Raw genomic sequence first — 15,942 nt, forward strand, 5'->3', positions numbered from 1 at the left:
ATGAGACACACTTGCTCGCAGCCTGTTTTACATGTGTGAAGCCCTGCGTCCCATTGTCTGCTACAGCTGTATAATCCATTATTACTCCACGCTGCGCTCTCAAACCAGGAGATATCTGCTCTCTGAAGGCTCTCCCCGCGACGTGATTAGCAGGGCCGTACATGAGAGCTCAAATGTTGCCCAGAGATTTTAAAAAATTTTTTGCACTGGGCTACAAAAACAGAAGAGGAGTTGACATAATCCAGAAAGAGCTGGAATTCATATCACCTCCAAAGAGATAACAGTTGCTTTCGGTTTGGGAGCACAATTTCTTTTGCTTCTGATCCCCACTCTTATCTCTTCATTAGATGGGTAAAACAGTATTCCATAGCCTGCAATTTGCTCACATATAATTGCCTGCTAGTGTTAATGATTGGATGGTTATTAGTGGAGCAGCTAATTAAAGCTTTGGAATATCAGAATGTTCTAAGGTATTTAAAGTCAATGCAAGCGTTAGTTTGTCTGTACTAGCAGCAGGAGTGATTGATTCAGGATCCCAGCCTTGTATCTACATACCAGCCTAGTAATAAGTCCTAAGCAAGCGCTGCCATTAATGCTGCTGTTAAATGTTACTGCATAATCAATCATTGCGAATTCGCTCCTTTAACTTACTAATGAGCGTTCAAGCCCCGAGGTTGGACTCGCAGCACTGCACCTATAGCCAGACCTCGGGCCTGAAATGCTGACGCGGACAAAGGCTCCAGTGCAGGTGTACCATTTGTCAGCCTCTGTCCTTTTGTGCACATCCAAGCCACGAGCTGCTGCTGCCTGTACTGTACTCTCCAGCCCTGAATCACACAGCCGGGCTGTGAATCACAGACCTCAGACGGATTCCTGTGTTGTCCTCAGCTAAGAAAATATTCACATGCTGGAAGAGTCAGACACACTCAGAGGGGATTTTACACCCAGAGAAAGAAGGGTTCCTCAGGGGTTGTTTGATCAGAGAAGCAGTGGTTCAACTGCAATATGTTAATGACTCAAAGTGGGCTGTAATAGCTCAAATAAAAATGAAGAATTGGGAAAGGCTCATAAAGAATCCAGTGTGGTGCTAAAACACTCTGTTAAAACTGCTGATTTACAACATTACATACATTCTTGCCAGTAATAATCTGTGGCATTTCCTCCCTCTGAATAAATTCACAGATTTCTTATCTCTGATTCAGGCATGGTTTCTTTTTCATTAGCATGGGAATATCCCATATCACACAACATATGGCGCTTTTTTATTGTCCTCACAATAAATAAGAGAAGGATTCTGTAGTTAGTCTGGGCTGATCTCACATAGACGAGCCTCACTTTTTAGCACATGAATGCATACTAGGAAAACAATATCCAGGGATCAAAAGTTTGCCACAAAATGATGCGATTCATTTGTTTCGACTCAGATGATGGCTACGGGAAATTAAAAAAAGAGAGCGCAGCACTAGTAACTGATGAAGAATAAAAGTTCCACCTACAGAAACTTGTCCTCCAAGTGGATTACCACTTTACACAACTATTTATAGCGATATGATGCTTTTTGAAAGCTCGCTGCTACGGTTTTTGAGGCTAACGAACCAGTTTTTTTCCCCTATACTGAGCTCTCTGTGGCTCAGAGTGTAGATCCGGAGTGACAGACTGTATGTAGCGAGGCAGAAGTCTGTTTTTAATTTTGATCCCAGTGAGCAGAGATATAGCTCTGCTGCATCCCACCGTTAATATGCGAATTGAGGTCACGGTTTTTATGTGATTCGAATGAAGCCTATTTACCAAAAAAGCATCTCTAATTGACATTAGCCACTGAAAGCAATCACTGAACCAGCTGTAATATAATGTACATGTACGCCCGTTGTTCCCCATTGGGTTCCATTCAATCAAGAAATTCTTGGCATCTCTGTCCCCTGCGGGTGTTTGTCAATGTGTGACATGTTGATTGCTTCTCTCAGTTGATATGTTTGTTTAAGGGCATTCCTCTGGACACGAGTGTCCTATTATGTTTTTTCAAGTGGCGCTCGGGAGGAGGAACGTACTTGCTTGCTCTCGGATGATCCAGCGAAAACCTCGAAGAAGTATGCAGTTGGATAATTCGCCGTCAGACTTGTGGTCCGAGATGAATTCGGTCAAAAGCGGGCACGCTTACTTGCAAGCATCCTCAGCAGCTATGCACGTAAATGTTCCTCAAGTGAAGCCCCAGGATTTAAAGGCCTCATAATCTGATTGTGTTTGACAGGCCGGCGGCCAACAAGTTATAAAAAGAAAAAAGAAAAAAAAAACTTCCCCTTAAAAATGTTTCTTTATGCACAGTCCCCCGAGCAAGAGAGAGGAACACTTTATCACATCTGACTGAATCTATTGGCCTTGTTATTTTCCAACATGGCACAGCCACATTTCTGTAGCAAGAAACAATTTGAGGTGATGGAGGGGTTACAGGAAAAAAATAGAAAAAACCCCCAAACTTTTGGAAGGCAGGAAGGGGGACAGAGAGAGAGGGGGGGGGGGGGTCGTCCTTTGGGCAGGTGGGTGAAGCAGGAATCGAGAGTGATTGCACTCTTTTTTTTTTGTTTGTTTTAGAGGTGGTGAGGTGGGTGGGTGGCGGGGCAGTATTGAAGTGTAGGACGAGGTTGTGGATGAAAAGAAAAGCGAGCCGGGAGTGAGGAGAGAGGGACCAGGACGAAGGAGGAGGAGTGGTCGGGAGGCCAGCGGCATAGAGAAAGGGACTATTACTCAGGCTTGACTGCTCCCTCAGTGGGGACAGCAAAGCTGCTCATTCACACAGAATATGGTCGAGTCCGGTTCAAAGGCTACGTTTGCGCTGGAATCACAACTGATTGAACCCACATCTGAGGTGCCAGCCGAGCGCTTCCCCCGCTCCGTCCCCACTGAGGTTAATTGCCATTAGCCGGTGTCGCCGTTAACTTTCTTTTCTGCTCGTCTTTGACTTTCTGTCTCAGCGTGATCCCTTTTCTGCTTACCAAAGTTCATTCTTTCTCGCTTTCTGTTCCCTCCTGGACTTCTTTTTTTTTCACTCCCCTCCCCACCTCCACCACCACCATTACTTCTTCTCTTTCCATCTACCCCTTTCTCTCTTGCTCGCTCTCTAATAAGTTCCAGATGTGGTTCTTGCATTCCTCTGGTCGGTGGAGAGAGAAAGAGACGGGGTGGGGGGGGTGTGGGGGGTGGGGGTGGGGGGTGGGGGTAGGGGGTTGGGGGAAGAGTGTATGAGTCGGGGAGGCAGTGGGGGGAGGGGACAGGAGGAGAAGCACATGAATTAAAACAGGGAGCACATGATGAGGAAGAGGAGCCCATGTACTTTATCACACAAAGAAATGTGTGCTAGAAAACATGCACACACACAGAGGGAGAGCGTGTTAGTGTGTCTGTGTTTTTGGGGGGTGCGGGTCCTGTAACCTCAAAAGTTTTGGGACATTCTCCTCCTCCTCCTCTTCTTCCCTCTCTCCCCCGCCTCCTCCTCCTCACCCCCTCCCTCTTCAGGAATGTGGCCTACGCTGATGATGTCACTTCATTTCTCTGCTCTCCCAGTTTCTGCTGCTCAGCAGGGACAGGGTCTGAGAGAGAGAGAGATTTGACTTGTTCCATCCATCTTTCCTTTATGATAAAAGCATTAGGGTCAGCCGTCCAACTAAATCGGTTACCACAGCGCGGCAACGCTCGCTGTCCTCATGTCATCGACTATAACAGCCTGCAGGCTAAAATGTTGCGGACTGCAAATAATGAGCGAGCCGTCTTTTAGTTATAATAATCATCAATGGCTTCAGAGTCGAGTCCTTAAAACAATGTTCTGCGCGTGCTTTACTTTTGTCAGACTACAGCTGCCAACTTAATGCTCTACCCTCAAGGCTATGTTTACCATAACCCAGTGTGCCCAAGTTCTTAGAAGCAGATTAACCCAATTTACATTTTGCCAAGTCATCAGGAGTTTATATGAAGACACACTGTATAGCCAAAAGTACGTGGACTTCAACAATTTAGGGCAGGGGTGGGGAACTCCAGGCCTCAAGGGCCCGTGTCCTGCAGGTTTTAGATCTCACCCTGGGTCAACACACCTGAATCAGATGATTAGTTCATTACCAGGCCTCTGGAGGACTTCAAGACATGTTGAGGAGGTAATGTAGCCATTTAAATGAGCTGTGTTGGATCAAGGACACATCTAAAACCTGTAGGACACCGATTCTTGAAGCCTGAAGTCCCCCGCAACCCCTGCTTTATGGAAATCTTTCCTCAAGATCTTGGGTGCTGATGTTTGGCGATCTTCCAGTTTATCCCAAAGGTGGGGGGTGCAGCTGATTGGATGGAGGGTTCTGTGCAGGCTGGTCAAAGTTCTTCCACAACAAACTGATAATGTGATAAAGCTGGAATGTGTCTTTCCCAAACTGTTGGCAAAAAGGTGTTTAAAACACCACTGCGTTATTAAATCATTTTCTCTAACTGGAACGAGTCAAAAAGAACAAAAACACAAGTGCACTACAGTTTTGGGGACTATACCAGCTGTTGACAAAGTCTATTGCTGTTTTGTGTTATTTTTTTCTTCCATGCTTTTGCATCATATTTGACATTTTTTGTACGTTGTCTTAAGAATCTGACTAGGTAAGTAAACCATGAGTCAACTGCAGTTGTGGAACAGCTCAACATCTTGCTGTTGGAGTCTGCTGAGTTGGCCACCATTTGTTTTGTTGTCTTTTGGTGGGAGTGATTTTTAATTTTTAAAAAATTGTATGTTATTTTTTAAGTTTTCCAACTGCATTGCAACATATTGCCTAACACAAATATTTGGCCCACGTAGAAAGCTACGATACAGATCAGTGAGTTAAAAAAAGCAGATGTTTGCTTTTGTGAAAATCGTTTTCTGTATTTCTTATCCTCATCCCAGAAAGCCTCGCTTTCTAGTGTGTTTTGGTATCTGCTGTTAACAAAGAAGCTTTCTTTTCAAAGAGACACGAGACACTGGAGGTGATATTGGACAGGGGGGAAGGGGGTGGGGGTATGTATGAATATTATTACACTCTAGCAGGTCAAGGCCCCCAGCTTTTATGGGATGTTTTTACTGACAGATGACATTGCAAGAGGCTACAGTACATACCAATAAAATTAGATTGCTCTGGATTGAATTAAAGCAGACCTTGGAAGGGCTGATTTATTGATGGGATGCTGCTTGTAAAATAGTCTTGCTGGATTCTGTCTCTGCACCATACTGTAACACGAGGTGGATTGAGGGACCTTGCCTGCTTGCCCGATCTCGAGGATTTCGGAGGCAGTGTGGCTGCTAACTATCGTCAATGTGGAACCACTGCTGGGAATCACAGGTTCATTATGATATTGATTGTGCCATTTGAATTCGGTGGCGACCCATGTGGCGCAAGCTACACAGTGCATATCTGCAGAGTAGCAGCTTGATATGTATGTATCCTCTTGTTCCAGCTTATCCAGAGGACAGCTATTGTTAGTTCTGCTCACCCTTGGTTACAGCAGAGTATCTTTTGTCAGTCGCTCGGCACGCTGGCTGCACAAAGGCTTGTGGATTACCAGCGACAGGCCGGCTTTCCAGCGATTGAGCATATTCATGTGGCCGTAATGTGTCAGAAGCCTCATCCGTGAATTATCATATTACCCACTAGTGATCATAGGGTTGCCATGGCCACTGTGTCTATCATTGTGTCAGTGGTCCTCACTGGGCTGTAGCCATGGTAACAATGTCTGTAACAGAGGTTTGGTACAAATAAAGCTCTTCAGATGTGAAATGTATGAGTGGAGCCCCAGAGAGTGGAAGGGTGGCACACGCACACTTTCCCAGCGCAAATATTCATGGAAAAACGACTCTGCACACCTTCACAGGAGCACGTGTGCACACAGTTGTATCAAAAACGGGCAAACAAAGACCGAGGAATAATTTTCACCCCCCCTCTCCACCTGCTATTTCCAAATAAACCTGCCTCCAGAAGAAGAAAGATGTGCACAGAGATAGAAAGGGGGGGATAAGGTGGAAGGTGGAGGGGAGAAGGAGTAATAATTTCTAAGTAAGATGCCTGCCAGACAAAAGAAAGTGAATAAGCAATGAGGAAGGGGCATGGCCACAAAAGAGAGGAAGAAAAAGAGGGGTCGCTAACTGCAAGTAAGGGGGAGGACGGCTAGGTAAGGTGACAGAGGAAAGGAGTGAGCGGGCAGACAATGCGGCAAACAAAGGAAGGAGTCTCTGAGTCTTTCTGTTCTCTCTCCCCTCTGCCCTAATCTTCCCTGTGCTCCGTCCCCACCTCCAGGAGACACCTTTGTGTTTGAGTGACACGGTGTCAGCAAGCGCAGCGGGTCGCCTCCTTTCATTCGCTGCCTCTCTCCATCTATGTGACTTGCTTGTTCCTATAGCGCCGTCACCATGGTGATGGGTTATTATGGCCATCCTGCCAGGCGGCCACGTTGTTGAAAGAAGACAGGCACAGGTGGTAGAGTTCCCACAGCCAGCTAAATAAATGGAGAACGTGAATACACTTGAGTTAGCGCTAAAAGCTTTGGCTGATTTATCAATTAGACATTAATTGATCGTAGTTTTGATAGTGGAAGGTTTGTTTTAGTCTTTAATTTTAATATTTGAAACAATCTGAGCACTGCAGGGTAAAATGTGCTATAGAAATGAACTATTTAAGAAGGGAGGCGTTCAGCTGCGTAAGTATCAGGGTTTGGTCTGAGGATAAACTGAATCTGTCTGCGCTAGGTTTGGGTGATATGTTTTTGCCCAATTTGCCAATCTGACATTGCCTGTCCAACAACTGGTGACTACATATATGTTTGAAGAGTTGTGTGTGCAACTGGTGCTTTGCTTCATGGTATTTAATATTGACCAGGTCTACACAGGACTTCATATGCTAGTCTCTATCTCAATTCAGCAAAAAGAATGGAGACTTCAATTTAGCCATGAGTTTTCATGGAAGCAGATCACTCAGTTAGTATAAAAAAAGCACGGTGAGCTGATTATCTCCTGTCAGGCCATGGAAGATTATTAATTTGGGTTATGATTATCATTTTTTACTCAATGTCCAATCACAGTGAGGGGAGGAAGGCGAATTCTATACCAACCAAACGTCACATCCTGCTTGTAACAGTGCTGAATAAGATTGAAGGATATGTTAATGTCACTGTTGAGTGGGTCTACCGCTGCCTCCATGTGCCTGAAAAGCACTTACTAGATGGGCCAAACACATGCTTCGGTATACACATCCCCTCAGTGGAAATGTAGCAATGGAATAGACCAGGATTTATATGGCAGTTTTCCTGTCTTACTGATGACCCAAAGTGCTTTAGACGACAAGACGTTTCATCTCTTGCATCACATACATTTTGTGCTGGCAAAACTTTTGAAGAACCAAAAAAAGACATAAAAATACTTATTATATTTCAGTGGCACGTGATGGGGATACATGAGGTGAGTAATAACAAACACACAGTGTTATTTCAGTATCTTAAACACTGATGTGGGTTCAGAAATACACAACAGGTGCTTCCCTGCTTATTGTTTGAAAGAAATGAGTAGTTTTAAAGAATCACCATAGACTCACATGTGAGTATATTTTATTGACCTAACAAAGAGACAATTAATAAATACATTGAATAAATATATTTATTTAATGTAATTAAAAATTCTTGCCATTCATCGCATATAGAGTAAATTAAAATGTATGTAGGCTACATAGTTTGAGTATTTTTACACGGTGCGGTAGGGCTTTAAAACCTCATATATCCAAATCAGTTTTTCAGGAAGAAAAAACAAATATGATCACAGAGCGACACACACACAGCTACATGTACGCTATATACAGCAAACAGCGAGAGGGTGAGCCAGTGCGACTCCTATGGCTGCAACTTTGTCCTGAAACAATGATGTCATCCTCCATCACACTTCACAGCTCGGTGTCTGTGGACCTCGCCGTCTCTTTGTTCTCCCGCTCCTGCATCTCATTTTCGGCAGCCCCTCCATAGCACCAACGCATCGGCCACACACGGCGGCGATATGGAATTAGAGAGATAACAGAATCAATTTAGAGGGGATTGATTAATGGCGAACAGAGAGGGAGTGAGGGCTGAAACAGAGAAATAATGAGAGCCCAGCATAGCCGTCTGGCTATTAATTGAATAGGTGGAGGCAGGATGAGGTCATTGAAAAATGTTTTTTCAGGAAAATGGGTGTACCAAGCACGAGGGAGGGTTTCATCAGACACAGATGCACATACGCGGGTGCGCTCGTAGACGCGTTTGTACAGAAAACTTTTTTTGGGCAGTTACTTTACACGTCAGCTGTTGCTATGGTGACGCAAGTCCGTGATCCAGCCGAGGCGGGGGATTGGCTGGAGGAGAGCGAAGGAGAGGAAGGCAGGGGGACTTTGTCGGAGGGGTACGGGGAGGGGGCCAGACACAAAGATAATTAGATCGATGCATAACAATCCATACAAATGGCTTTTTATTTAATAGCATCTAATTCAATGAGACTGAATGCCACCAGTCAAGCCTTTGCCAGAACTGTGGATTGCATGGCATCACTTCCAGCTTTGTCTCATATCCCACTGAGGTGAAGCAAACGTGTGTTTAAAAGGTGCAAACAAGTTTTGACAGTCGCCACCTAACAGCAGAATGTGCGGCACTTTCAGAAATGGGGGACGTATAAGGAGCACACTCGCTAAAAATAGCTCTGAACGTCTTTGCACGCATAAACCTTTTCGGTGATTTTCAAATGGATGGTTCATTACCTTGCTATTAAAACACCATTGCGTGGTGCGAGAGGTGCTCCCGGGGGAAACTGCTGTAGTAGTTCACACTGTGGCGATGTGTGGCCATGCTTTTGGTGAGTCACCCGACGAGGCAGCATGCGCTCGCCTTTGGCTTTGTGTGTGCATTGACAAGCAGAGGTTGGTGTCTCAGTGTCTGCAGGGGGCTGTTGTCCTTAGCCCCAGATTAATCCTAATCCCTTTCCAAACTTTGGCTAGGGCTGTACTTAATCCCAGACCAAACCGAGACCTATTCCCAGCGGAGATGAAGATGCGCCGCTGGCTTGATGGTTTACGCCAAGCTGTGGTGTGATCCATGTTCAGGAAACCGCCTGTGTGTCAATTATATGGTTGGGGTTTTGAGTGGTTGTGTTTATGTGTGTGTTGACAGGAAATGGTTTGCCCATGTGGCGAAGGTTAGGTCATCCTTGCAGCCTATTTGTGTGCGGGCGCGTGCGTGTCTGCAAGCATCCCTTTGTGACCGTAGTTTGTGTGGGGACAGGGTGCTCGGAGTCTCCCGGTGGTGTCTTGGGGATCGGTGACTCAAAGAAATCAGGACACACTCTAAATTTGTCACTGCAGCATAACCCACATAATGAGAGAATACAAGCTCTCTTGCATGCACTCTCCTGTCTTTCCTTCACTCTGGCTACTCGCCGCTTGTAGATTTCCTTCTTTAAACACACAGAGACGAGCACATACACTCATGTTGACAAGTGTTAACTGTGTAATATGGAAATCAGAAGGCGATGAGCACATGTTTAAATGAGTCAATGTTTTCAGTCTTCAGCCTTTGCATGGGTGTTTTCTCTGCAGATTGTGTAGCCTCCACTCAGGAGTATTCAGTTTGGATTATGTTTTTGGTTTACTGAGGGAATACCTTCAGCTACCGTAGCAGAGGTGGTGGAAGGAAGGATTTACTTGCCCTCAGGCTACTGTCGAGGTTGCGGGGTAGTTTAAACCCAGATAAACTCTCTTTACACCATGTATAACTGAGAAAGGCTTGTCACGCTTTTTAAGACGCTATAAATCCACACTCCGCATCCCAGTAATTAGCTTTAGAAAAGTGCAACTTTCATTTAATTGGGGTGCATGCAGGAAAATTAAAGGACAAATCTACCATCAAAAATCTGCCATCGACAGTGATCTTTTTTTGTAATGGCAGGCAATATCCAAGCTAATTCTTCCTTTTCTACCTTAATCACCTCTGCATTAATGTTTTATTTACATTAACTGCTCAAGGCACACTGGATCTTTACACACTGTACCATCTCATTAGATCTGGCGTATGAGAAACAGATTCCAGCCACTCCTTTGATTTATCTTGTGCAAAGAGAGCATGCCACACCAACGCACTGCAATCAGCATTTCTTTATTTCCAATGGAAACGAAGACGTTGTTCATAATGACAATCCCACTGAGACTTATTATCCCTGCTGTGTTTTGTGTGTTTCGGCAATAGACTGTACAGACTTTTTTATGAAATCTCCTGAAGTCTTGATGGCAGTATTTTGGTTGCTGTCAGGTAGTCTTTTTTTCCTGGAGCCAAATGTAAATATATTTGGACAATAGGGCCGCCACAAACGATTATTTTGATAGTCGACTAGTCACCGATTATTTTTGCGATTAGTCGACTAATCATCCATTGGACGTAAAACGTACAAATAAAATACTGAAAAAAGCCAAACAATAACATTTTAAGTTATGTATATATCATGTTTAACCTGAGTAGTGAAAGACAGCGGTGGGTTTGAAAACGATTTGCCAGGTGTCCGGTGTTCTCACTGGCTCTAGTGAGCCTAGAACCCCGGCTAGCTATCGAGCTAGTGGGTAACAGACGTCTCCGAAAACGTCGGAGCGCTTTTGAAAATATGTGGTGTCTTGATAAACTGAGCAGATATTTGAGGTTTACACAGCTATATTCTCGCCTGAAAATACGTTAAACGTTTATTTTGTCACCCAGAAAGAATAATAAGAGTAACATTAAAACTAACTAGCTGCCACCATTGTTGGAAACTGAGCAGGGCCGCGCTGGGCCACCCTATGAATTCTGGGATAGGTTGGGCCACGAAGTATACATCCGACCCATCCTTCAAATCTGGAGAAATGAAGGGCGCATTTGTCGGAGTCTTCGAATTTGGACAGCCTTCGTCGTGTCGCTGTAACGTAATTGGCCTACAAATGTGGGCAGAGGAGGATGTGGTTCCTGAATTTGGACACAGCTACGATACCGGACACAGCTTCTTCTTCTTCAGGGGCTTAACAGCAGCTGGCATCCTTGTACATGCAGTGCTGCCATCTTCTGTTTCAGTCCGTTATTACACTCTAGGATATCTAAGAGCATCTAGCTCAGTCTGCATCTTTTGGTACTCTTTTGGCTGTGTGGCTACACTCCAGACATAGATACCTATTTGAGACTTTTACTCACCAGAATTAAAGCAGACTTTTTCAGCAAATAGATCTATTGCACAAGAAATTCAGCTGACTAATTCCATTTTGGAACATGTATACAAAAGCTGGATGTAACCACTGTTACACTGATTTTACTCGCTGATTCTTTTGTGAAGCCCAGATCTTTTATTGGCTTTTCTTAAACGTCTTGGTTTTTTCAAACCGGATATGATGTGAATCCGACTGTGAAGCTGGGGAACGCCCTGTTCTCATTGCTTAAGAACTTGCAAATTGCAATCAGCATACCCTAGTTTATCCATAGGCCTTTGTACTAGTACAAGCCTTTTAGCAATGTAAGGAGTCTATAACTGTAGCCCATTAGTGATAATGCAGGTTTTCAGAACCTGGAAGCTACATCCATCTTTTATATACCGTCAGTGTTTTAGAACCAGCCTCCTGATGGGAGGAACTGCGGGCACTTAATTTTTCAGGTTCATTTTTCACTCGCAGTGTCTTCTGCTTGGTTTGAGCACATTGATTTGACTGTGCAGCTTGCAACTTTGCTTGATTTTTAAATCACAGCAATGAAAACCCGTTAGAAAACAAACAGATCTAAAAAGAACATTAATCTGGCATTGCGTGCACGGGAGTATGTAACATAAGTTTTTTTCCAACGAAGCTGCACCCACTTCAATCAGTCAGGCAGCATACAGAGAAAAACATGGATACGAATCTTTAATAATGCAAATAACACAAACGTGTTTTCGTGTGTGTTAATGAGGAATCTGTTGCTTACGGTAAGAGGATATTGAAGGATGATTTCTGGCCCTTTAAGAATTGATGTTCTTTTAGTTTCAAAACAGACAGATGTAGATTCTAGTTTGATTGTTGATTTGTCAGCGTTAGACAGCAATCACAAGTTCCTTATTTATCTCAACACAGTGAGTCAGGCTTGTATTGAGTGCCCATTAGGAGGATCATGTAGCTTTGGACTAATGTGCTTGCTCACTACTGAGAGATGACTTTTCATTATTCTTAGTTAAAAGCCTTTAATTAAGAACATTTTACTCCCTTCTTCTCATGGCCACTCACTTTTGCTCTGTCATCTTTTTTTAATCTTAATTCATCGATTTAGTTCTTTGGGGTCCTCAGGGAGCAGATTAAGGACTAGAATATGTTTTTTGGGGCAACACACTGAATTATTCTTGGTATGCATGCTGCAAAGCTCCATCTGCATCCAGTTCCCTTTTCACCGTGTATCCTTGCACACCTCCTTTATCTTCAGAATATTAATGTGCTGCACTGTCAGGAGCCATTGTTGTGATTGGTACAGAAATCTTTTTGCATGACTGGGTTCTTTTGTATTATCAGGCATATTGAACCTCTGCAGATCACACCAAATATGACATGATGGGGAGAGAGTGCATGTCTGTGTTTGTGAAAGGGATGGGGAATGCGAGAGATGGGCACTGAGGGTCATGATGGGGAGGCAGGAGGTGGGGTGCGGAGGCATATGGCAGTTGTTAAAAAAAGTGAGAGAGATGGAAACCTTTGGAAAAGCGCTGGAGGGCTCAAAGAGAGTGTGAGGGAATGAGTGAGAAAGAGGGTGTAAGGGAAACAGAAGGGCAAAACAAGTGATAAAAAAAAGTGGCGTGGACAAGTGAGAAGAAGAGATGGAAATGGCAGAAGGTGAAGAAAAAAGGAGTGAGGGGAAAAAGCGAGAGGAGAGAGAGAGATGGGTGAATGGGGGGATGAGAAAGAGAGGGAGAGAGAAAGTGCTAGAGGGCTGATATTTAATGTGATAAATGAGTTGTGACAGTCCGCCTCAAACCCCCTTCCAACCAGCAAAGGAGAAGCAACACAGAAATAGAAAGCATTATGGGTAAAAGGATATATACGGCGTTATGTATGTAGATAGAAAGAGAGAGGTGTGTACACACTGTAGGAAAGGAGAGGTGGAGGAAGCAAAAGGACAGTTATAGACAGAATTATAGATGTACAAAGTGAAGGAGGCGAGTGGGGATGCATACATATACACCAAAAGCAGGGAGTGACGCGAAGCAATTTGGGTAAAGGACGTACAACGTTACAGAGAGAGAACAGAAGAAGAGAGGCAATGACAAAGGAGGAGGAGGAAGGTGGGGGCTGGGGGGGGGTGTACAATGCAGCAGTGGGTTAATGATCTACAGTACGAGATTCTTCGAAATAACAAGTGGGAGAGAGGGAAAAAATGGAGGCGAGAGACCGAATGGAAAGACTGAAGATTTGAAGCAAATCTTGCAGCGGCTGTCTCTCGTGTATCGTACGTGCACCATATCTTCAGGGGACACCTAATTACAACTCGTCATCGTACTGCATGAAACAGTGGCTGAAGCTCCCCCCCCCCCCCCACACACACACACCCGTTTTCCTCATGGTGGTAGTGGGCTACAAACTGGAGTGAGAGAGTGTGGTAGACAATGACAGCCACTGTAGTTTTGGTTGGGGAGTGGAAGCCTGGGAGATGACTCATAGGCAGGAATGAAGAAGGGAGAAACAAGAGGGAAACGAGAGGGAGGATCGGGGAGTTTTGGAGAAATAAAAGTCAGGAGTGAGGGAGAAAAGGGGGTGTGAGACACCCTATGGCTGAAGTTGTCAGTTTGATCTCCTCTCGTGAGTGAGCGTTGACTGCCTCTTCCACTTCATTCTTTCTCTTTCTTTCTTCTCCAGTTCTGCTCTGATTTGCTCTTTTCTGACACCCCTGTCTCACCACGCTGTTCTTTGCTGCCCTGCACTTAATGCCCACGAGCCACTGTGTGATCAAACGTGGTAATTATGGCCTTCCGTTGCTGCTGGGAGAATAAAGTTTGAATCAATTAGCCATAAAAGGTATAGGCCGATACACTTGAACGAATGATTTTTACTTAAGCTTCTCTTTAGAGTGTACACATAAAAATATCTTATAATTCCATAACTTATCCCTCTGTTTTCTCCACCAGTTTGGACAGCGAGATTCTCTCAGGAGCCAGCAGACCAGTCGGTGGTGCGGGGCCAGAGGGTGATCCTGTCCTGTGTTGTATTCAACTATTCTGGCATTGTTCAGTGGACCAAAGATGGCTTGGCTCTGGGCATTGGAGAGGACCTCCGAGGTGAGACATCATACAGCCTCCCGAGGCCCTTCTTTCACTCAGTTAAGCATGTGACTAAGATTGTTTTATTATTAAAGCTGATTCTGATATCTTTGGATCGCAGCAGCTCTCGGGCTACGTTTCATGCTGCGTCTTTAGAGAAGCAGAAATTTTGATAGTGTCTGGACTTTTCCCCCCCCCCCTGATTCTCCATTCATGAGGTGTCTGGCCTACAATATTTACAGTACACATGGGTAAAGTTGTACTGTGCTATGGCACCAAGCTAAAAGTGGGACTGCAGAAGGCATCAAGGTGCTACAATTGTTTAGTTTCTTTTTGTTTTGTTTGTGTGACTTTTTCCGACAATCAGCAAAAATTGGAAATGCACAAACCAAAGTACATGCAAGGCAAACGGGATGACTGAATTCCACCTTAATGAGAGCTTCTGCACCTGCCACAAAGTCCGAGTAGTAGGGCAGTTATTGGAATAGCTTGATAGCATGTTGAAAGGCTATAGAAATAGTGCAGTGATTTGCTCTTAAAGTTTGGAGGTTTTATTAAAAGTTCTTTAAAGCCATGTGAGTCTCAGCTGTGCTTTGGGCTAAATGTGATCATCAGCACAAAACTACCGTCTATGATGGCCTCACAAAATAAAATAGTTAGCAAGACAAAGTTGCTAGAAGCCTGGCTCCAACATCATGGCCTTGAAAGGGTTTTTCAATTGGACTGGTTAACACTGAGGACTGCCACTGATATTTGTTTTTGTAATGAATTAATCTGCAGAGTACTTTCTTGATAGGGTAATGAATCGCTTTGTCTAAAAGTAAACTGGTAATAATTTCCATAACCCAATGCCACATATTCACATGGTTTTAGTTGACCAACAGTAACCACCAAACATCATCCATTCAGTGTGATGCTGTGTATGCTAAAGAAAAACAGTTAGACTTTCACCGGGTCTATGCTGTGGCATGGTAGAAACATTGTTGCTTTTGTTTCTCTTGTGGACTTTGAGAGTTTTGTTAATAAAGCCACATTGTGAATGATACACTCTTGCTCAGTGTTACTAAAGCCTGTCTCATTGTAACTGTGGTATCTACTGGTTACTAAGTGTTTTTGCTGGAGAAAATGTTGGTTACAGGTGTGCCTGCGCGAGTTTCCCACAGTGATAAAAGAGGATACTGTCATATTAAAAAAAAGACACAGATGTCGCATCACTTACTGTTTATTACACTCACAAATATCCTTTTTGATAAAGTTAAGGCTGGACCAAGTATAGGCTGATAGGGGCTCATTTCATTGTTGGGCTGTTCTCCAGAATCCTGCGAGTGTCTTTGCATTATAATTCAAAGCACCTTGAGGTGATTTGTTGTGATTTGGTGCTGTATAAATACACCAGAATTGAATTGGAATCAGATTGTTGTGGCACACTGTGTACATCATTCAGCTTATGATATTTTTAGCCATTTCCTCCACATATCTTCAGTTTTTTTGATGGGAATTTCTAAACTCCCTTGGGCAGGTTTTGTAGACACCCTTCATTTTGACTAAGGAACATCACCACCTCTGTATTATTAGCAGTGGGTGACACTGATTAGCTGCCTGCTGATTTTTATTGAAAGGGCGATTCATCGCTATATACGTAACCCTCCTTCTGTTAT

General features: G+C 44.0%; 1 protein-coding gene across 2 annotated transcripts in view; it reads left to right on the forward strand.

Annotated features, from left to right (window-relative positions):
- kirrel1a (kirre like nephrin family adhesion molecule 1a) overlaps nt 1-15,942 on the forward strand; it is a 32,591-nt gene that overhangs the window by 1,652 nt on the left and 14,997 nt on the right. For both annotated transcript variants that reach the window (XM_085451702.1, XM_085451703.1), the window contains exon 2: nt 14,153-14,302. In XM_085451702.1, coding sequence (XP_085307828.1) covers nt 14,153-14,302 — 150 coding nt within the window. The remainder of the gene's footprint in view (nt 1-14,152; nt 14,303-15,942) is intronic.

This window comes from Copadichromis virginalis, linkage group LG3 (genome assembly GCF_057382275.1).
Source record: "Copadichromis virginalis isolate Kocher_CV1m ecotype Utaka linkage group LG3, C_Virginalis_male_GT1.1, whole genome shotgun sequence".
Taxonomy (NCBI): Eukaryota; Metazoa; Chordata; class Actinopteri; order Cichliformes; family Cichlidae; genus Copadichromis; species Copadichromis virginalis.